General features: G+C 42.4%; 1 protein-coding gene across 7 annotated transcripts in view; it reads left to right on the forward strand.

Moving 5' to 3' along the window:
• Window positions 1-22,921, forward strand: part of NAV2 (neuron navigator 2) — a 368,230-nt gene that overhangs the window by 152,792 nt on the left and 192,517 nt on the right. For 3 of the 7 annotated variants that reach the window (XM_065839237.2, XM_065839240.2, XM_065839238.2), the window contains exon 1: window positions 4,622-5,804. The exons of 3 other annotated variants lie outside the window; for them this stretch is intronic. In XM_065839237.2, the coding sequence (XP_065695309.1) occupies window positions 5,547-5,804 (258 nt within the window). In that variant the 5' untranslated portion in view covers window positions 4,622-5,546. Of the gene's footprint in view, window positions 1-4,621; window positions 5,805-22,921 lie in introns of those variants that run through there. One more of the 7 variants, XM_071808809.1, reaches the window with a different exon arrangement.

Below are 22,921 nucleotides of genomic sequence, written 5' to 3' on the forward strand. Positions count from 1 at the left end.
TAAATCTGTAGACAGGGTCAAGCTTTTACATATTGGATGCACTGATCAGGGACAAGAGATGGATACCAATGTGCAAAATGCCTGCAGTACCAAAAATAGGTCCATATTTATTCCTGTCATAACTTCAGTTGAGTTGGTGGAGTTGTGCCAAGGCTGAATATACGTGCAGGCTATAGGAACAGCTGTCGCCTGGCAGGAGCAACGTTTGACGAGAATGGTTTTGTAAGAACGATTAAGCCTTCCGATATTGACAGTATGAGGTGACATTTTAGGAATACTCACCTCGGCTTAAAATGATTTTCGGGGAGATTTCAAATACATCTGCAATGCCTAAAAGACAAGGATAGCATTGATCAAGGTATTTTCAAGCCTTGAGTTTAGTTCCATCAGCAGTTCTGAACCACCAGAGCAGTTAATGAGGTGTTCTAATTGATATAATAATTCTACACAGTTTTTGCACTTACACTAATGTAGCATTTGGCTTCGCTGAGGATGGATATTAACCACGAGTTGAAAGGAAGGTCTGATTCTCTGATCCTGTGCTACATTTCATAAAGCTTTTAATTTTATTTGCAGTCACCACATGCAATCCATATAGGCATTTGCTTTCCACTTGGGTCTAGAGCCCCTGTTGGGTTGTTAATTGATAGTGGATGAACAATGAAAGCAGCTTCAATAGTTTTACTGTTCCAGAAACATTCACCTCATTCAGAAAGATCATCTGTTCAAGAGCAGCCAGCCCTGGGTTTTGTGCTGTTTACTGGCTTGGTTTTGGGCAATGTGCTGACTTGCCTACAAGCTCTTCAAATCGAGTATTCAAATAGTTTCCACTGATGTGTTAAAGCCTCTGGTTCACACGAGTCTGCCCACTAAAATTTTGAGAATATTCAGCCGGTTCTCAACACCAAACCCTTGGCACTTGAGATGATGCTACGTGGTGCGAAGTAGTCACAGCTTGAATCCTGAGCTTAAAAGTCACTCCTATAAACCAAGTCACCAGGGGGTTTTGTGTGTCATTTTTTTTGCTGGGTTGCTTTTTTTCCTAACAGGGAATTAAAGTGCTTGTTTATAACATTTTCCCTCCATATTCCCCCATTTGGGGAGTGTGTGGGTGCTCGCTGGACTCCAGGCAGAGAAGGGGGAATATTGTGATTATTCAGGCAAAGATACTCATCAAACTTCAGGCTGCAAGGGAATGTTCCCCTGGTTAGTGGCTCATTTGACATTTGTGGCTGGAAGGAATGAAGCTCTTGCTTTTTAGTTAGATAATTTGCCTGCTTTTTAATATTACTTACTCGTCTTAGAGCTTAGATACAGAAATTTGCTTAATTCAAAATAGGGTAAGAAAAACTGGTTGGGCTTTGCAAGGAAGATATGGAAGATAGGTTCCCAGATCCCACTGACTGCCCAAGTAGTTTGTTTTTAAAATCCTAGCCTTAAAACCTGGTAAAAATCAATTACATTAAACCAAAACAAAAAACCCAAACCAGCCAACCATAACAACAACCAACCAACCAAATAAACGAAAGTCAAACACAGAAAACCCAACCAAACAATAAAAACCCAAACAAAACTAACAGCTTGTCACTTCCAAAGATAGACTCAACTTGGTGTTGCCCATTTTTGCAGATGTAGCCTGTGGTGTGACATATTCCCAATTTATGACCTCATGGTATGGCTACACTACCACTGGATACAGTATGTTGCATTTCGGTGGCTTTATGCCATGGTGTTTGGAGAGAAACAGCAAAATAGGCATAACATAAAACCCCAAGTATTAGATGACAATGGAGTAATTATGCAAACTTTTATCTTAAATAGCTGGTTTTTACTGAATCATAATAAGAGAAGCAGTAATTCTAGGCCACTCTCCAAATGTGTTCTCACGAATTCACATGAAGCTTTGGTAAAGAAGGGGTTGGTCTGTGTTATAAGTTCGGCAAAATAATGATCAGGAGCATGGATGGAGCGTATTCAGAAGACATCGTCTTCACTTCAGTAGGCAAGGCTGCACACCAAGAAAAAATAAAGTCATTTCTTCTAACTGTGGAATATTCAATCCACCATCACCACAGGGTCGGATTCAATGATTGTTAGAGGAGCAATGAGAGGAATCCTTTTCTTTGCTGGAATTAACTTTGTCCCTGTTTTGGTACCCTGTAACCTGGCCAGTTTTCCGAGGTGAAAACAGAACAACAAAAACTAGCAAGTTCTGGGCATCTGGGATTGGTGGCCTGAACCTCATAAAATGTGTAAGTGAAGAACAGAACATAAAGCTGTCAATTAGATCTTCTAATAGCTTTTAAACATTACTATATTTTATGACTAGACCTAAAATTAGCCTTGTTTTCAGACTTGGACCTTCTTCAAGCTTTTCGTACTTCAGCCCAATCTTCTTTTAGCCAGCAAGGCTGAGTTTTCAGCACTGAACAATGGAAATGGTATCGGAGCATTTGACACATTTCTGCTCCCATAACTATCAGTCCTTTCATTCTTCATGGAGTTATTGCGCTTTGAGATGTTCTGTATTGTTGTGTTTAAGGTGACACTGTGCACAGGGGAGTAAACATGAGAAGATCCATCTCGGTGAGGTGGATGAACAGAGATGTGCAGTTTCCAATCTGAGATTAGTGTATAAAGAGACTAGGGGGAAAGCAGGTTCTCCTAAAAACAGCAACAACAACAACAAATTCCCCTCTTCGAGGTCATACAAAGCAGCTTATGGAGCTGGTCTATGTGAAAGCAGATGCGCTGAAAAATCCCAGCAACAACCAAAACTCTTGTGTGCTGTGGGAGCCTGAATTACACAATCAGGGGACAGTGCTAAGCAGGAGAGATGGCAAACTCACGTGATAGTTTGTCCAGGCTTTGCTTTTGGTTTTAAATATCTAGTTCGTGTAAGACATCTCAAACAAATAAACTCCCCAAACCAGCAACAACAACAAAAAACCCCACGTAGTACAGCTGATGTCTCCTGAAACTGTGTTTAGTTAATAGAGACAGACTGTTTTACATTGCCATGTTGAGGAAGAATGGTACTTTATCATGAGCAGAACACACTTTCTGACTTTAATTTCCACTTCTGCCACTTGCTTACTATTAACTCTTGGTAAGTCATTTGAGATGACATCCACAGAAGGATCCAGGATGTACCGCTCTGATTTCCATTTCCTAAAACGCTATGCTAATCCTGCTGTCTAATCCTGGAGACACCTACAATCCAGAAATGCTGAATTTTTCTGTCAGATGTAAAAACCTGGGTTTTGCACATTTAAAACCTTCCCAAAAGTCCGAGCGTCGGCCAAGCAGGACGCCGCTCCCCTTGCAATGGGTGGTGGGGTGTGTTTCAGACCTGCTTCCCCGGGTAGCTCCGTGGGTTGGATGCTCACCCAGCTTGTATTTCATCTACTTCAAGGGTGGGTTCATTGCTTGCTGGGGTCGCCCCTGTCTTCAGGCAGTGGGCGAGGTGGGAATAAGGAGCTGAAGGAAGTGTCCCTGCTCCGGAAATAATGCCTATGAGGACAGGCTTGAGAGAGTTGGGGTGTTCAGCCAGGAGAAGGGAAGGGTCCACAGAGACCTTTCCATACTTAAAGGAGCCCTACAAGAAAGATGGGGACAGACTTTTTAGCAGCGCCTGTTGTGATAGGACAAGAGCTGATGGTTTTAAACCAGAAGAGGGGAGATTCAGGCCAGACATGAGGAAGAAATATTTTACACTGAGGGTGGTGAGAGCCTGGCCCAGGTTGGCCAGAGAGGTGGTGGATGAACCATCCCTGGAGACATCCCAGGCCAGGCTGGACGGGGCTCTGAGCAACCTGAGCTGGTGAAGATGTCCCTGCTCATGGCAGGGGTGGCACACGGGGAGCTTCGAAGGTCCCTTTGACCCAAACTATTCTGCAATTCTATGATAGCTGGGGCTGTGATGAGGATGTGATTTAAAATGCACATTTCACTTCTACATCTTGTGTTGGCTTTGTGAGATCACTCCAGGGTACCTTCTCTCTATATATAATGTAAGAAGCCTCTGCGGTAACTCAAAGCCTTTGGCTGTCTGAAAATTAGGTGTGTATTCTGCTGCTAAAACCCCCTTACGGGTCCTAAGGCATCACTTGGTTTCCATGCTGATAATCCTTGATGGTGCCCTGTGGGCAGAGAGAGGGATATGGGCACTTTTCAAATGTGTCCTGCGTAGGGGGTCAGGGGGCTGTAAGGGATGGTGGCATCTGCAGAGCAGCACCGGGAGGAACCTGTGACAGTGACAGAAAGAATCCAAAAAGCCAAGTGTTGCTATAATAGGGCTGCATTACTCACTGTGCTTATTCAAATTCCTGTTGACGCTGGCAGCGGCGGTTTTCCCGAACAGCAACGAACAATGAGTCATCTCCAGGTGTTTTTATTTGAAAGCGCTTTTTTTTTTTTTTTTTAAATTTCAAAAAGAACCCGGTTCGCAGCTCCCTCCGAGCATCCCTTCCCCCACCCGGGCATCCCTCCCCCTCCGAGCATCCCTCCCCCCCGGGCATCCCTCCCCCTCGGAGCCGCTTTGCCAGGGGCTCCCTGCCCGCCGTAGGACTCCAGGCCGCTCCTCCCCCTGCAGAGAGAGCACTGATTTATTTATTATTTGGTGCGTGTTCCCGCTCGGAGCAGGCGGGGCCGGTCCGGGGCCGCCCCCGCCGGGCAGAGGCGCGGGATGCGCCGGGCGGGACCCCGCTCCACTGCGGGAGGGGAAAATGCGGTGGCGGCGGCTGCTTTCCCTTCCCTCTGACAGCTGAATTACTCGCTTTTTGTATTTCTTTTGAATCCTCCAGCACTGGGGGGAGCCGGGAAATTTGGTGGCCATTGGCGTATTTTTATTTAAAACTGCTGCCGGCGGACGTTTCTCCTTCTGCTCCGGCATCGTTGTCCTGTTCGCAGCTATTAAGGCTTAAGAAGCTTGATTCTCTAAGGCTCGTATCCAAGGGCATCAGTCATTAACACACTGAGCTACATCTGCTTCTTGGCTAAGACTGAAGAAAGACATCTTAAGCTGGAAATCCTGCTCACTCGCCCTCCAGTGCGTACGGAAGGGGAAGCATATGCAGCAGCAGGTTCCTTTTCATTTTATTCCAAAAGGCTGCCTCACTTCGGAGATGCAGTGACGAGATAATGGAGTGAAAGTCTCTCATTTCCAGGGAAGAAAATTACAGGAGTCAACCAGAGAAAGGAAGGAGCAAGTTAAATAACAGCAGAAATAGGAAGGAGGACTGCAGTGAAGAACTGAAAATAATATTAGAGGAAACAGGTGGAAGGCTGGCGTAAAGCTGGGAGATATTTTAGGCTGAAAGTGGTGTGATTTTATTTTATTAGTTTTTCTTTCCTCCTTTTTCTTTATTATTATTTTTTTTTATTGTTGGTTTTAAATTCTAAGCTGGTTTTGGAGATCCCTGCAGTAAAGCAGAGTGCTCCAGTGTAGAGCATCTTCCCCACCGTGTCCTTTTCTCCCTCCCTGCCTGCTGTCTCTGCTGTTGCCGCTGCTGACAGAAAACGTGTTAGGAGAGCAGAAAGAGAAAATGCCAGCCATCCTGGTAGCCTCCAAAATGAAATCGGGACTACCTAAACCCATACACAGCGCTGCTCCCATTGTGCACGTCCCGACGGCCAGGACCATCCCACAGCCCTGTTACCTGAAGTTTGGGAACAAGGTGGAGGTGACGAAGCCATTGTATTCCAGCCAGATCCCTCTCAAGTCTCCGAATGGACAAGAGAACGCAGGAGATGGGCTCCCACCAAGGAAGAGCTGCTTGGTAGAGAATGGATTTGACACACAGGTTAGAAGGCACCAAATGCTGGGGAGGCGTATGTGGGAATTTGTGTCAGTATTGAATGTGTGCAGCAGGTTTTCTGAAGCAGACAGTGGTGTGACCAGCAGCGAGAGAAGGGCTCTATGTGTGTGTGTGTAACAACATCTGTCCGCAGCAGTGCCATGTTTTATATTCCCTATAGTGGCATGTGTTACCGAGGGGTGGCTTTGTAATTTTGTCAGCATGGTGGAACTGCTGGGGTGGGAGGGCTGGAGCCGTGCATGCCCTTTGCCTCCGTTGCCTTCTCTATCGCCTTTGCTTCAACTTGGGGGATTTGCAGAAGGGAGATGGTAGAGGTGTTGTTGCTGGGGTGTGTTCTTTGTGTTCTTTCTATAGGTGCTAATTGTCAGGGCTGGGTCGTGCCTGGGATGGGGAGAGATTGCTGGTTGTCACGAATGTGTTTTGTGTGTGGTCATGTACTGGCGTGGAGCGTCAGTCGTGTGAACGTTTTGTATTTGCAGTTGTGTGGGGAGTGGATGGGAGGCAGTGCTTGATGCTAAATTACAATGTGCATGTCGTTCTCATTAAATAGATTATATATGAAACGAATACTCAAGTGGAATTGTTTCAATGCTATATGTGCATGACATCATGGGATGCAGCACCTGATCAATATGCATTTTTTAGGTTTCTCTTTCATGTGCGTCACTTTTCTAACCTATTTTTATGTATGCTGCTTCCTGTGTAGGGAGGAGAAATGTTCCTTTTCCAGCTCGTTTAATTTTTGTCAGCACGGTGATGTTGCAGCGTGGCCGGGGTTGCCCGGTGCCGCCGATGCCGCGTGTGCTCGGCAGCGGGAGCAGAGTCCGTGTCCGCGTACTACGGTGTGAGCAGAGCAGATGGGCTGCTGCAGCCAGCAGGATTCATTAACGTTCTATAGACACTGCCGTATAGCGGCGGGATGGATTTTGGCAACAGCCGTATACATTACAAGCTGCTTTTACCAATAGCTGAGCCCAGTAGAAGGTGATACCATTATACTGGGATAGGGAAATGATGACTGATACTTATCTCTTTTATTTTTCCTCCTTCTCTTTTCTTGAGGAATAACGGGCCATCCCTCCCATCTAGATTTTGAAATCTATGTCCTCGTAACCCTGTTCTCTTAAGACAAGTGTGGCTACTGACTGGGCATGTTTGGCCCCATGCCCTGAATTTTGGGATATGCAGGGTGACACATCGGGCTGCTCAGACCAGGCAAATGTGACTGTAGCTGCTCCTGAGGGACCGAGAGCAGGAAAAGGAGACAGACAAGTAGTGGTGGCAGCAGACAGAGCGACCTGCCCATCACATCTTGTTCTTAAAGGAAAAACAAGCAGGTTTTTTCCTTGTGCTGGAGTCTGTCCTTGGATTATGAGATGTCAGCAAAATCTCATTATATGCTGCTCTTTCAGACACACCTCAGTTTCTGCATAGAAATATACATTCCAGCAAAAGTGATTGTTATTAATAAATACTTTCTCATCTTAGATAATAATCTGAGAGATCCTGCCAGTGGCAGCCGTTTGCAGCAAAAAAAGGGAATTCTATGAGGTTTTTAACCCTTATGCAGATGTGGAACAAACCTCATTCTTTTCTATCCTGATGATGAAAGGGTCTTCATGCTAACTTGTTATATTTAAACAGGGAGTGATTTTTGGCCAAAGGAATTTGAGATCATTTTGAGTTTTGACTAACTTCAAGAGCAGGAGAAATCCAAAGCTTTGCCATTCTCACTAACCTCGTTTGGGTAGCGGTCTCAGCAGATGACCAGCACCTTTTAAGGTGTGAACCAGTGAGGTTTGTTTTACTGTCCATTATCCTGAATAAACGCAGTCCTTTTTTGTTGGTCTTATTGATCCAACTTTGATCCCTCTGTCCACAGAAGCGTGCAGGTGTTTGCCATTCAAGGTGGCAGTTTGGAACATTGGTCTATATCTAAAGGAGATTTTTCCAGCTCGGTTGTATCAAGGGCACTTTTCTTTCTTGTTCTCCTGTCTGTCCCTCCCAAGGGAGGAGGAACGGGATGGATGGTGCTGTGACAACAGCTGAAGCATTTTGATCTTCGAAAACCTTCAGCTACATTTTCAGGCTTTCTGATAATAAACCTAGTAAGACTTAGTCTTAAACACAGTGTTATGACTAAATATCTCAAGAATCATAGGCATCCTATGGGGATGATCATTTTCTTCTCTGGATATTTTATCTTAAGCACCAATGTGGCCCTCACCATTTTACTGTACAGGCATCTGATGTCCTCTGTGACTGAGAAAAGTTATACTCTTATCATGATATTTTGAGTTTAGATCCTGAAGTTGGCCTGACACCAAATATTTTGTCACCTGTCTTCTGTGGATCTTGGTCCCCGCATGGAGTTTGCAGCCCATGGGGAAGGACAGAACATCCCCTGTGGGGGTGGATGGAGAATTAAAATAATCGTGACCCTTGGATCAAAGACCAAAGAGCAGAAATAAGAACGACTGAACTCTATTTAACTTGTGCTGTATTCCATGCTGAGGCTGAACTTGGAGTTTGCAGCCCCAAACTCCCTCTTGGAGCTTGACGATAAAGCTGTTTGTATCAAAACCCAAGGTGATATCAGGCCACTTTCAACACAAGTGGCAAAGAATTGCTTTTGTACAACTGGCTGAGCGTTTGCTCAGTGTGGGATATCTGAGTTCAGTTTCTATTTCAACACAAGGGAATTCAAACTCTTATCGCTGAAGGGTTTCATAATCAACAACCCACAGGATGTTCTGGGAGTATTTTAGGGAGTTGCTCTTAATCCTGTTCAAGTTGCTCCTCTTTGCACTACACAACACAAAATTCAGTTCCGTGTACAGAATAAGGACAGAGCAACTTGACCTCATGTTTAGGACATCTGCTGATGGAAAGAGATGATGAGGGCGATGAAACAAAGAGATGGGATACCTTCAACTAGTTGTACACATTAATTTTTCTCCCCTATCATGGTGTATACACACTTCCACTTGGAATTTGTGTCTGCCTGTTTCTCTGTGCTTACTTTACTGCTTATTCTGGAGAAGTGTCCAGTACAGAGACCAGAAGTCACCATGTGAAGATACTGGACCATGTTCTAATGCTGGTTTAGTGTGTTTCAAGCCATGAGCTTTTTTGGTGCAAGGTGGTACCTATCTTGAGCCTCCTTCTTCAGATAACATGGGCACTGAAGGTGCTGTTCATTAAAGTACTCTTTTTTCTTTTTAACTACTGAAAATTAAGGTGTCCCACTTGAGAAATGTGCTATCAATGAAAACTCCTCAGTATTTTGATTTTCTTCTTCTTCTTGGTATGGTTTTACATGTCTAAACTGGATTTTATAGTAACTGGAAGTTTTGTGCCTTAAGGCCATATAAGGGCAATGTGTTATTTAAAATGCTGTGCAATTTATAAGAAGCGTTCTTCAGAGTATTTCAGAGCCATTTTCCAAAGAAAGGTCTGAGGGTTTTAGCATCAAGCCCATTGTAAATGCTAGCTGGAAATCCTAGGTCGATGAATCATGGCAGTATAATTCCTATTTTATTGTTACTGATACACACTCTCAATTCATTTTTCCACATTAAATTCCTTGTGCTGTGCACAACAGTATCCTACTGTTGCACTGGTGCTTATTTTGTCTAATTTGAAAACACCGCCAATAAATTGTACCCATATTTAGAGAGCATTGTTTTGGAAATATTTAACTTTGTTGCCAGAGAAACTTTGGTCAAGTAGATAGTAAGATACTGATCTTCCGTATACAAAATGTTATTTATTAGTTATTGTGAAAAAGTCGTATTTATTTGGCTACTAAATTTGCATTAGTTATTTAAGACAGAAGTCATTGCCAATTAGAAGTCCATGGGCACGGTAAGATTTTTCATGCAGGTTGCAAGAAGGAAGATGCTGTTCCAGGAATACGGGCTGTTGCTATGTTGTTGTGAAAACCACCAAAGGAGATCATGGATTTAATTACCATGTTTATTGCTGCTATGTTCTATTTTCTAGCTCCTTGATTTTCATTCTCTGGAGAACCTAAAAAATAATCAGTTTGTGTCTTAAGCAAGTGTAGCAGTCCTAAAAGCACCAGGACCTCTAAGTCATTGGTCCTACCCTTCCACTGAAACACTTCCAGCTGACAGGCACCTACTGAACCTGGTATTAAATCTGTATATTCAGCAATTCTCCATAACTGTCTTTAATATTTTGCAGGGAGGGGAGTGACTTGGTATTTCTTTGCAAACTTCTTTGCAAATTCATTTGCTGAAAGTTGGGCAATGGTCCTCTCGTGGTGGACACGGAAGGCAGGTGCTCACTAGGTGTTACTGCTCTCTTTGTCTACGCCAGGCAAACCAAATTCTTTTAACCTTCTTTTAATTCAGTTCAAAACTGAATAGATATTGTCTGCAATAAAACTACCCTGCTCAGCTAGATTTTTCTTCCCAATTTGTGAAGATTGTTTTGAGTTGGCCATTCTATATCCTGGGCGTTCTAGATCTCCCCATCTTCTAGTCTTACACTGAATTTTTCTTCTAGCAATTTAGTTCTTCTTTCCCAGTTTGTGAACATCATCGACATCTGGGCTGTTCTAGATCGAGGTTGTGCTCAAAAAACATTTGCAATACCCGTGGAGATTAGAAGCAACCCTGCTTTTGCTGTATAGCCAGCCTGTAATCCAAGTCAATGACAATGGTATGGAGTGGAATCAGAAGAGAAGCTCCACTACAGATCTATTGGGAAGCCATTCCCAGGTTGATAGCACACTACTGACTAATTTCAGGGTGTTTTTCAGTCAGTTTTGCACTGCCTTGAAGTAGAATCATATAATTATTTCAGTTGGAAGAGACCCTCAGGATCATTGAGTCCAACCATAACCTAATTCTGGCACTAAACCGTGTCCCTAAGAAACTCGTCTCAATGCCTTTTAGACCCCTCCAGGGTTGATGACTCCACTGCTCTGGGCAGCCTGTTCCAGTGCTTCACAACCCTTTCAGTGAAGAAATTTTTCCTAATATCCAATCTGAACCTCCCCTGGTGCAACTTGAGGCCATTTGCTCTTGTCCTATCACTTGTTACTTGGGAGAAGAGACCAAACCTCTCCATGCTCCAACCTCCTTTCAGGCAGTTCAGAGATCAGAAGGTCTCCCCTCAGCCACCAAGCTGCTCACAAATTGATTGATTCATAGGTTGCTCCAGTATTTTTCCACTCTTCAAATTTAGGCTCAGAACAACCATTTGATGAGCCACGTGAGACCTGCAATCTGTTGGATGTTGGTTCCTCTACCTCACCATCCCATTCCCATGCCATCAGCTGTCCAAATGAAGCCATAAAGTTCAGATATTGCTAATTACTTTTCTACACTTTAATTAACTTTATCAGAAGCCATTTATACCTCCATATCGCTGTCTTACTAACGCAAAGCTTCATAGAAAGATGAATAAAGCATATGGCAAGGAAATTATGCCTTCCTTTCTCATGTGCGTTAGCCATTTTTTGTGGGATACTGGGCTCCACGGTTTTACTACAGAACCCTCTTACAGAAGGGGTAGAAATCAGGCAAGTCTTTATCTGGACCCAATTTAAATTTAGATTTACATCAGCTGTTTTGAGTGCCATTATATGAGCTCCCTCAGTGGTGTAAAAGTTGGTTTCGCTACCAGTGCTGAGCTAATTATAAAAGAAATTATGGGAAATGTAGTGAGTAACACTGATAACCACAAAAGATAGCTTTTTGCAATGCTGGGAGAAACCAAATGAGGTCACGTTTAGGATGTGCACAAAGGAAATTTTACTGAAGAGTTGGGAAAATCTAGGAAAAACTATATTCAGGCTATCAAAAGATATAACCACAAACATTTTAAATCAGTATGAGTGAGGTTGCTTATATAATTATGTACCTAAGGACATTCCTCTGAATAAATCCTTACTGTATCTTGCCTTCTGATGGATTTTTTTTTTACACACTATAAGCAATCTGAGGCTATTAAGTAGCCAGATTATTTATCTAGTTATGATTACAATGGTTTTGATAATATGTTTATAGATTCATACCAGTAAATATTAAATCCTTGTTACATATGAAATGTTATCACATAGAACACAAGAAAATAATTCTCAAGTTGTTTTATTGTGATTATTAACATGGAGTTTTCAGTGATCTGTCTTTTAATATAAAGAGCTATGCTTTTTAATGGATTTGAACAGAAGATGTGAGATTGCGCTATAAACTCGTGAGATTCTTTGATTATCGAGTTTTCATTCAGAATATGTAAAGGGTCAAACTTGGATTCAAAGTTTCATTTACTTTTAGTTGTACTGGATAATGAGTGAAAATGGTTTTTTGTTCTGATTTCAGTTTAACTGTGACAGTTCTTGAATAAAAGAGCATTTGTTCATCATATGATGGTTCTTCCTAAATACAGACACCTTTACTGTCCAATTGCCCAAGATAAGATTTGCAGAGATATTTATTTATTGTTGAGCTAATAACGCTGGAGTTGAATTCGCTCAAGTTTTTACGGTCCATAGTAGTGATTTTGAAACACTCATTTATTATGACCTTTTTTCCTGCTTCCAATTTAATTCTTATGCTATTTCTCTGATCTTTGCTAATAGGTTATATTCCAAGGAGTTTCCAAATTTTAGCATACTTAACCTAAGAGCACTCCTTAGAGGTAGGGATATTGTTCTTATTTTATAAATGATTGGCTAAGGCACAAAGAAACTCACCCAAGGTCATGAAGTCTGCAGTGCTGTAGAAAATTACTTGCTAGTCCCTTGACTATTAGATTATCTTTCTCCTTTGCTGCTACTTGTTAATCGGTTCAAAATGCTTATGCATATGGTGTCCATGTGTTCTCCCTCTGCCCTTGAAACTCTTAGTTTATGCCATAAAATTGTGTTTCTTAAGTGAACGCTCTAACTTTCTTCATCCTTGTTTGAATAAGTAAATTTTATCACCTTCTGCCCTGATACTTCATTTATGGCAACACCCAAGCAGGACACTTTAGTCATCTAACCAAAAATGAGTTAATCATTTTTTCCTTCCTCCTTGCATGTACTTTGCAACAGGGAATTTCTTTGACAGCTTTTCAAGATCTGCTTTTTAATTTCCTAGATTGTTTGTCCATTGTGCGTTCCACAGAACTTCTCTTTCAAAGAATCACGGCATCAAAGAATGTCAGAGATTGGAAGGGACCTGGAAAGCTCATCCAGTGCAGTCCCCCCATGGAGCAGGAACACCCAGCTGAGGTTCCACAGGAAGGTGTCCAGGCGGGTTTGAATGGCTGCAGAGAAGGAGACTCCACAACCTCCCTGGGCAGCCTGGACCAGTGTTCTGTTATCCTCACTGGGAAGAAGTTTCTTCTCAAATTTAAGTGGAATCCCTTGTGTTCCAGTTTGAACCCATTGCCCCTTGTCCTGTCATTGTTTGTCACCGAGAAGAGCCTGGCTCCATCCTCCTGACACTCCCCCTTTATATATCTGTAAACATTAATAAGGTCACCCCTCAGTCTCCTCTTCTCCAAGCTCCAGCGCCCCAGCTCCCTCAGCCTTTCCTCATAAGGGAGATGCTCCACTCCCTTCAGCATCTTTGTTGCCCTGCGCTGGACTCTCTCCAGCAGTTTTCTGTCCTTCTGGAACTGAGGGGCCACAACTGGACACAATATTCCAGATGTGGTCTCCCCAGGACAGAGTAGAGGGGCAGGAGAACCTCTCTGACCTACTAACCACCCCCCTTCTAATACAGCCCAGGTACCATTGCCCTTCCTGACCACAAGGGCCCAGTGCTGGCTCATGGTCATCACAGTGCTGGCTCATGGTCACCCTGCTGTCTCCAGGACTCCCAGGTCCCTTTCCCCTGCGCTGCTCTCTAGTAGGTCATTCCCCAACTTTCTTGGTGTTTGTGTTGTATTTCAGTTCAAATAGGCGCTCAATCTCTGCAGGGGTCTTGCTGGAACTGAAATTCACTTCAACGCAGAAGAATTAATTCTTTCCACCTACCCAGCTGCTGCCTGATGTATCTGATTTGTGACTGTTCAAATACGGATACAAGAATTTTAATTTGAGGAGCAAGTGTAACGTGAGGGAACTGAAAGACAAAGCCCCTGTGTGTATCATAGACCCAGCACAGGCAGGACTTGAGCAGTGCCAGAGTTCTCTCATCAGAAAGCTGTCCTGAAGGAATCTCTAGGACATGCAGAGAGGTACGGGGATATAACAAGAGGAAAACAACAGATATTGTGTTTTAAAATGACTGCTGCTAGACCTGAGCTTTACTGCTCAAAAAGAAAAATCAAATTGTAAAGAAGGGGACTGCTAAACAAAACATGAACCTTTCCCCACTTTCAAGTATCTGGGAGGTACAAAAAAGAAATAAAATTATGAGGCCAACACCACCTGTGTTCTTTTTTTCTGGTGAGAGGGTATCAGAAGAAAAGTCTTTATTTTATTGAGATTGGAAGGGCAGATTCAGTTCTTGGGTTTGGAAATTCAGGACTGGTTTTGGCTATTTTTTATTTCTCTTGGAGAAACATTGTCTGCTCTGTAATTTCAGTTTCTAGATTATCTCACCACTAGATGTAAATCTCTGTTTATTTCTAGAGTATCTTAATGCTTTAGCCTACAATTCCCCTTCCCCTACCAAGCAGAGGAAATAAAGGAGGGGTTTAAATCAGTAATTATTTTGTTTGAACTTCCCAAATTTGCAACACAGAATAAATATTATAGGTGCTCTTTAAGAAGATACAGTTTTGGATAAAGTGATAGCTGGGCCTTTAGTGGAATGATGTGTGTTCTGTTCTTCCATTTTCCCCATTTGCTTTCCACTTGTTTAAGCTTTGGGGCTTAATCTTTCTACTTTTATTCTGGTATAAATCAAGAGATATTCTTAAAATTTAACCCATTAATTTATTTTTTCCTTGCAGCAAGCTGTAGAATCTCATTCTCCTGAGAAATTCACCTGGCTAAAAATACCCTGTTTGAATACTATTTTTAGGAACATCTGTATTTGAAGTATATAAATGGTCAGATTTTATGTGTATTATTAGATATGAACTGTTGGTACATTTTGTAACAGGAAGCTGCTGGTTTTCCATTCACCAAGAACTGGAATTCAGTCAAACACTTGGCACTTACTTGTATGCCTCTAATTTTATCTGTAAATTGTTTTTTCTGCAATAGTTTGTGGAAACATTCTCCGTTTCTTCAGTTTTGCAAATCATAGGCATGGAAATAACAGCTAAAGCTTAGAACAAATAAACCACTTATTAAAATAAATAACTGAGAAACCATTTCACTTCTTAGTTTAAAACAGGCTGAGATCTGTAGCTTTATTATGGTTCTACCCTTTTTTTTCATCTTGAAAGTATTTTTAGGTGTGCTATCCTTGGATTATTTTTCATTTTACTTTTCGGTTATTTTAGAGTTGGAAGCAACATGTGGGAAAACAATACATGAGAGGAAAGAAATATCTAACTTGTGGATTTCAAAATACACTTTTACCAGGGACTTTTCTCCCTATGCGTGTTCACTTTTGGACTGTAATACCATCATGTTTTGACAATGCCTTGTTTATCCCATAGCCTCTTCTTAAATTTTACCTTGTGTCCATCCCTTATCTTGAATATTACCTTAACTTCTCTTCCTATTCTCAGCTTGCATGGCCTTTTTCTCTACAGCTACGGCTAGAAGTTGTCATATCCTCTCTTTGATAGTTGGAAAGAGTCCCTAAATCTCCTTATTTTACCTGTCGTGTCACTCATATTAGTGTGTTTCTTCTGTCCTGTCCTTTATGTGGTGACCACCATGGTATAATCCAAAAGTGCGTTGTGGTGTGTCCACGTTCATGGTGTAGACTTCAGAATTGTCTGTAGGTAGCAGAGCAAGGCTGTATTGGAGGAACCAGCAGCTGCAGAGAAAGTCCATGGGCTACTTTCCAATGGTAGTTGTTGAGGTTTTATTTTACATAAGCAAGAAGGAAAACTTATGGATAGTAGAGACCAAGGAACGAGGGATTGGCAGGTATTGGTTTGGTAGCAGTAGTACTACGCTTGACAAGAAAACATGGTCAGGTCTGTGAAACGTTAATTCTTGGGCAGTAAATTGATGGATTAATCAGCGTTTCCTTTGGAAGTGGAAGTCTGCCTATTCGTTAGAGTTCTAAGTGCCATTTATTAGTCCTTCCTTCAAGCTCCAGGAGCTCACAGGAGTGGGGGCCAAGGTACATGATGTGCTGCTCTCTCCATGCCTTGGGTGGAGAAGGATGGGCTCTTCAACACAATGGTCCCACAGGCATTAAACACATAAACAAAAAAACAAGGCAACCAAACAAGAAAACCCCACAGCAACAACAAAACCCTTGACAGTCTGACTTACTCCCTAATAACGCTGTAGAAGCTGACATGGGCTTTTTGCTAATGGGCAACTACAGTTTTCCGAGTTGCGTAGGAAAACAATCTTCTAGAGTGGATGTCTCAGCCTCCTTTGTAACCTGTTTGATGGATCTGCCGTTTGGACAACAGGGAGACGTTCTCAGTTGTGAAGACTATTGTAGTAATACCTTTTAGTTTCATGTGATGAGCTGAATCTTCCCCGACAGGATCATTTATCTCCTACTGAAAGTGCTGACCAGAAATTATTGTTATATTGTATTTTTCTGCCACCTGTTAATTCTATATACTTGCCCTTTGGTAGAAGACATTTGATACCCTAGTGGGATTTCATGTTGCTGATCCAGATATGTTGTGGTGAATACAGATAGTGAGATTTTGTTATACTTCCGTGTCTTGAAACAAATATTTAAAAAGAGATTCCTTTTTCTTTAGCCATGTCCACTCATGTCCACTGTTGGAAACTCCAGGTGACTTAAGTACCGGTAAGTTAAATAGTAATTTTGTACAGCTGTCTTTCCACATCATATCTGTTTTAGCTGTTTCTCAGATTTTGGCTTTAATTAGCAGAAAGCCATTTCTAATCAACTTGTACAAGGGGTCTAGCAAATTTGCTTCCTCCAGCAGACAGACATCTATCATGCGTAGTGTTGTAAAATCAAGCAGATACAATGATTCGTGCCATGTCTTTTGGAGTCAGAAATACTCCTTAAGCCGATAGAGCATGATGAAATTTCATATTCTCTTCACAAAATTTAATCTAGGAACAGTATCTGTGTGTGTGTGTGTTGGAGGTTAAGGCCCTGAAGCAGATGTAGAGGACACATTTGCATCCACAAAGATCAGTGTGCAACTTTAATTATAGCTGTTTGACACAATAATGGGTTGGTCTGATAAGACAAATTTGATTCAGTTACAATTTTTTCTTCATTTCAAAGAGTCTTACGGATATTTAAGGCTTCAAAACTAATTTTTCAAGTGTCATGTGTGTTCCAAGATCAAATGTGCATCGGCCGTTTGCAGCAACAGCTTAGAAATGGGTTTCTCTTTTCTTGCTCGATAACCGTGGGTCAGTCTGCTTCTCAGGACAAGCTGTATGTATTCCAGACTTGCCTGTGCCTTAATTGGGATGGATTATTTTGGGAAGGAGTATTTTCAGCATTGCTCCCCCGGGACAGGCTCTGGAGCGCACAGGGTCTGATGCTCCAAGGTACCGTGCCAAACCAGCCCTGCCAAGGAGAGCTGGCAAAAAGGTGCCTGCTGTCCAGCACAGAGCTGGGAAGGGGAGGCAGCAGCCGCCTGTTTATCCCTACACAACCTCCCTAGGGGAATTCTAATGAATTTGCTTTAATTTACAAAACAAAAAACCACTTTCTGCTTTTCAAGAGGGAAGAGCAGCGGTTGCCTTGGATCCCGTTTCCAAGCAGTCAGATACAAACTTCCCTCGCTGCGGCAATGGAGATTTTCCTTGCGGTTGCCTACACGAGGTGGCCTTTCAGTCTTTTACCTGGCAGGGTTTGGCCCACGTGGAGTGATCTGTGGCGCATACGCAGAATTGTGCGGTGGGATTGTACCCGCCGGTGGTTTGGTTTGGTCTCTCAGGTTGGATAACAAAGCGGCTGTACCCTTATTTTCAACACAGCTTCCCTGTGTTGAACCTGCTACTTGCTGCAGTAGGCACTTGAAAAAAGGAGAAAAAAGGAAAGAAGAGAAAAAAAAGAGGAATAAAAAGGCATATAAAAGAACCTGAAAAGACATGAGTCTGTGAAGCTCATAGACAACTCCATAGCAGATCCTTCACTCTCCTACACACCGTTTCAGATTGGTGCTGAAGAAGCTTAATCTCTTGGCTGCAACAACATGAACTAGACAAGATTTAGTGTTCTTTATTGCCTCCTGAGCTCTCTGAAATTCAGCAGAAAATGGGGTTTGCATTGAACAAGCACAAATTTTTATCTGTTATCCTCATAGCCTGAGAAATGTCCTTTGGTGCATGACAGGGTGGGGACTGATGCCACCCCTAGGCTGCTGTGTCAGCATTTCTGAGCCGATGGCCCGTCACATCCACTCAGTGTTTATTACACAGCGTTAAGCAAAGAGAGATATTTGAATTTTCAGTATTCCACTGGCAAATAATTTAACTCTAGATAATTTTGCAGTGGTTCTTAGCAGCTCATATTAAATGGATTTTCAACAAATGAAAGCCTCAGGCTTTCCGTGCACACATTTTGGTCGCGTGAACAACACCTGTGGTGGATGGAGTCCCTTGTAAACCATCTTGTGAATAGCTGCAGCATCCCTTGGTGCTGTCACCCTCCCTCCTCCGCTCTCCTCTAATGGCAGGGCTTGGCCAGCACTTTGCATCGTTCTTATCGCAATGCTGTTAAACGCCAGGCTGGAATGGCTGGTAGCACAGCTAATTTGCATGATTTAAAATGCCAGCTCGGTTTAATGTAGAGCAGCTGGTATATACTTAACTCCTTCAGGAGAAAACTTAATACCAGCAGATCGCATTATCCGGGGCTACGCTGCGTGCATTTATTTATTTATATGTTCTGTCTCTTCGCCGCTTCCCAGAACATTTGTAGAGGTGGTTTATGCGTCGCCGGGGAAGGGCTTTGCTCTCTGTTGGTATTTCTATATCTCACAGGGTTCTCAAAGGAAGTAATTGGTCCTGTCGTGTGACAAATGCTTGTTGCAGCGTCCTGAGCATCCACTTACGCTGACCTTAGCAGACAGGACTCTAAATTAACATGTGACATGATGAAGGGTGGCGAGATTAGTTGGAAGAGGGACAGGTGTAGAGGCCTGGATTACGTGGATTACTGCATACTCAATTTCTTAGGGTTAAATTTCAAGGTTGAAAATGGCTAATTCTGCAATTATGGAATTAGGACGTGCCGTGCTGTTCCTCTGGGTGCTGTGCCGGCAGCCGGAGTCACCTTGCGAGGGAAGGAAGAGTTGGGGCATCAAGGAATTCCTTCGCTCCCCTGAAATAATTAGTGCAGCCTCAGTGAGAGGATGGAAGGAGCATAATCTTTTAATACCAACCCTTCTCAAAATTGACCTTGTCACTGGCAGATTCAGCTTCTCGCAGGGGAGCAGATGTGTGATAGAGTCACTCTTACTGTGTCAGAAATGCTGGCACAGTGTTTCATCCCCTGCCAAAATTCTCTTGCCTTTCCATGGGCGATGGGGCCTCTCACGCCAAAGAGCTCTGAACATGCTTTTGGATGAACTGGGAGATATTGTGCGATGAAGATGGACTTACAAAGTCAGGCACAAGTCATTAAGCTGGAGAGAAAACATATCTGTTAGGTTCTTTGACATGCGTAAATCCTTCAATATTACATCTGAAGTTTAAGAATTTCAATTACCCTTTATAAACCTTTGTGTTAGAACACGCCGTGTAGTTATTCAATTGCCATCGGTGCTGTATTTGGCATGTAGGACATGAAAGTCACGTCAGTACATCAGAAAGGACAAGTCTCCCCTAATGAAAACTGATTATTGTCTTTTTTTTGTTGTGAAAGGGAAACCACTAAGAAGATGACGTCCTATAATCTTCTTCCATGAATGTAGACAAGATAAATTGCCCTTAGTGCTGAAATACTTCATTATATCGTCTTGTGTTGTCCACGTGTAAGATCATTAGCATGCCTACGTGCTGTGGAAGATTATAGCCCTGTACTGTATAGTCACATTATTTATGTGGTGTATGTATACCATAACTCAGTCGAGCATCTGAATGTCTTGGAGGTATAATATGCAAATAATTTCAGCCATTTGAGGAAAAGGCTTGCTAATGGTTACTCTTAAAGGCAGTAAATTTAGTTAAGCAACGTGTATCCATTCTTTATATAGAGAGAAATGATTTTGTGAGACAATTTAGAAGGTTCCATTATAGCTGAGGTGGAATAGCGTGGTTCAGTAATTGGTTGTCAGGCACCAGGTCAAAACTTCCAAGAAATGATGCTATTTGTGTTTATCGGGTCTGACTCCAGGCCTCTGGAACAGGAGCAAATTATCCAACTTTTCAATTACGCTGCGTGCGAGAGCTGAGTGCGAGTTACTAAATCCTCATCAACCGTGTCACTTGGGTGCTTTAAGTATTGTTTGTTTCCCTTTTATAACTATGGGATAAGTTTATTTCTTTTAATGCTTTTCCATTGGTTAATAGAAGCTTTTCAGACATCCAGGCATGACCTCTAATGCTTATTATTTCGTTCCTTGCTATTTTTCACCGCATATATTTTTAACTTGCTGTTTTTAGGACTTTTCCAACTGGTAAAAGGTTAGGAAAGCCAGTTCCACCAGACTGGACATGCTGTGAAAAGGCTTGAAAACGTGATAAGAGTAGTTTTTATGGCATTTGGAGCTGTGCTTTTCTATGAAGAAGGGTTTCGGTCCTTACGGGGCAGGGAGGACCCCTAGGCCATCAAAGAACCTGCAGAGGAGTCACCTCATTGCTGCCTCCTGCGATTTGTCAGCAGCATTTCCCTTATCTCCCAGGTGTTCTGCGGAGATAAACCCATTATAATTCCAAGCAGCTCAGGTAAAGTGATACCTAGAGCCATGAAATTACCTTAAATAGCTAACTGTGTGACTGGGAAGCCTTCATGCTTCAGTGTGATCTGCTTTTTCCTTGCTGATATTTTTTTGTTTCTTAAGGTAATACTTGAATCAAAGCAAGCAATATGTGATTTAAAATCCTTTCCACTAATGACTTATAGAGTTTAGCATAACTCATGAAGATAGAAGGCACATCATTACCTCTTTGTTAGAAGGCTCTCAACTGCAAACAGATATCATTACTTTTGGCTGTGCCTTCTGAAAACAGCAATTTGTCCTTTAATGCTGAAAATAATGTAAAGAGAAGAATCGAAGAGCTGCGTACACTATTTCAAATGATAATGAGGAGTCTGCGGGCTGTGGGTAACCATCTGCACTCCACTTCCATGCCATCTGCCCACAAGGAGAAAATCACCAGCGGAGAAAATAGTGGGATGTCCTGCAATTACGAAGCCACATAACCACCAGTTACGCATGGAAAACCTTATGAGATTTGTAATGAAACCCAAGCCTTTGATAGTCCTGCTATGAAAAGCAAAAGAGGAGTGTAAAAAGAAAAAAAGGCTGTTGAGATTTTGGAGGAAAGAAAAAGGGGATTTTAAGCCCCATGAATTGCATGATTGAGCGCGTTAGTGGAAGCCAGGAATCTGCAGAGTGTTAATTCGTAGCATGTAACACAGTCAACTGAGAACTATCTGCGAATTATGCTAATTTATGCAGTTCTCATTGCTACCGCAGTTTAAAAATAGCTGCTTTTCTAGAGATCTGGAGCTACCGTGTTGCTGCGTGCGGCAGGTTGGCTTTAAGTTGAGCTTTGCAGATTTTATTGGGTTTGAACACAGAGCAAAACCCCGCTTGTGTGGTCGTTTTCTGTGGAGGTCTGGCCAGTTTAAACCACATTGCATCGCTTCGAGAGACGTTGGTCCTCTGGCTTAGAAATGGCACAGAAGTATTAGTGGATGCTGTGAATAGCTGCAGTGTTCGCCCCGAGGCTGAATGCCAGGCAGAATAGTTCAGATTAAAGCGTGTTTTGGGGTTTCTTGGTATCTGGTTTTGTTTTGCGGAGTTTGACACCTGTTGCTCAGACATGGGGTTATTTGACTGTACTTCAGCCACTCTACACATCATTGTTTTGGGTGCTTATGAGATGTAAGGAGCAAAAAGAGGAGGAAAAAAAAACCCTCCATGTATTAGTTGTGATTAAACCCAATTTTCAAGTTGTCATATTTGAACTGAATTTCCAATGAGTGTGGGTGAAAGTGTGAAAGAACAAGCATATTGCAGCTGGAGTCAGTGGGTAATTTCATATTCTGATTTCTCATTTTAAATTCTGAAGGAGAAGGAATACAACTTGCAGTTAAAGTCATAATTTAGCTTTATGAATAGCAGATAATACTGGAACTGGTTTTAAAGACCAAAGCAACTCAGGACAACAAGTCCTGGTGTGTAACTTGCATTTGAACAGCTGCTCCTCTGACAAAAAGGTGGCAATGGGTTTTGCCTACAAGAAGGTAAATCCTTTACATCTTAAGGATGGACATGCTCAGTTTCAGAAGTCTCCAGTGATGCATGGAAGCCAAGAAAATCTAATTCCCTTTCCTTCTACCACCTTCTGTTTTCTCCAGTCACATTTCTTTTCCCAGTCTTGGAATAAGGCTTTTGATATTAGTGGATGTGCCTTGATATTTTGCAGCTGGCTTCTTCTCTTTCCCTCCTCATCACCCAACTCAGCTTTTCATGATGACATTGATGGGACTGGCAGCTGTTGCTTATCAGCCTTAAAAAGCTACACATGGGAACTGGGTGTTTCAATTCTGCTTCCCAGCCCATCTCCACAGCAGGGAAAGCCAGTGTACACCATGGGATTGTACTGGGATAAGTGGGAGGATTCAGGTAGGTGTTTCTTCTGGAGGAGGACTAAGGTCTAGGTTCTCTTCTAGATCATTGTGTTGTGTAGACCTTGGCAGGGTTTTATGGTTTATCACGTGCTTTGAAGTTGGTTAATACCTTGTAGGTAAAACAACATGTAGGAGAGAGATTGTCTGTGTCAGATAGCTAATTTGAAATGAACAGTTGTTTGTGTTTTGTTAAAACCTTTTCTCCAACTCAGCTCAGGAAGGACTGATAACCCTTAATGGAGACCT

The sequence above is a fragment of the Patagioenas fasciata genome, chromosome 5, assembly GCF_037038585.1.
Source record: "Patagioenas fasciata isolate bPatFas1 chromosome 5, bPatFas1.hap1, whole genome shotgun sequence".
Classification (NCBI taxonomy): Eukaryota; Metazoa; Chordata; class Aves; order Columbiformes; family Columbidae; genus Patagioenas; species Patagioenas fasciata.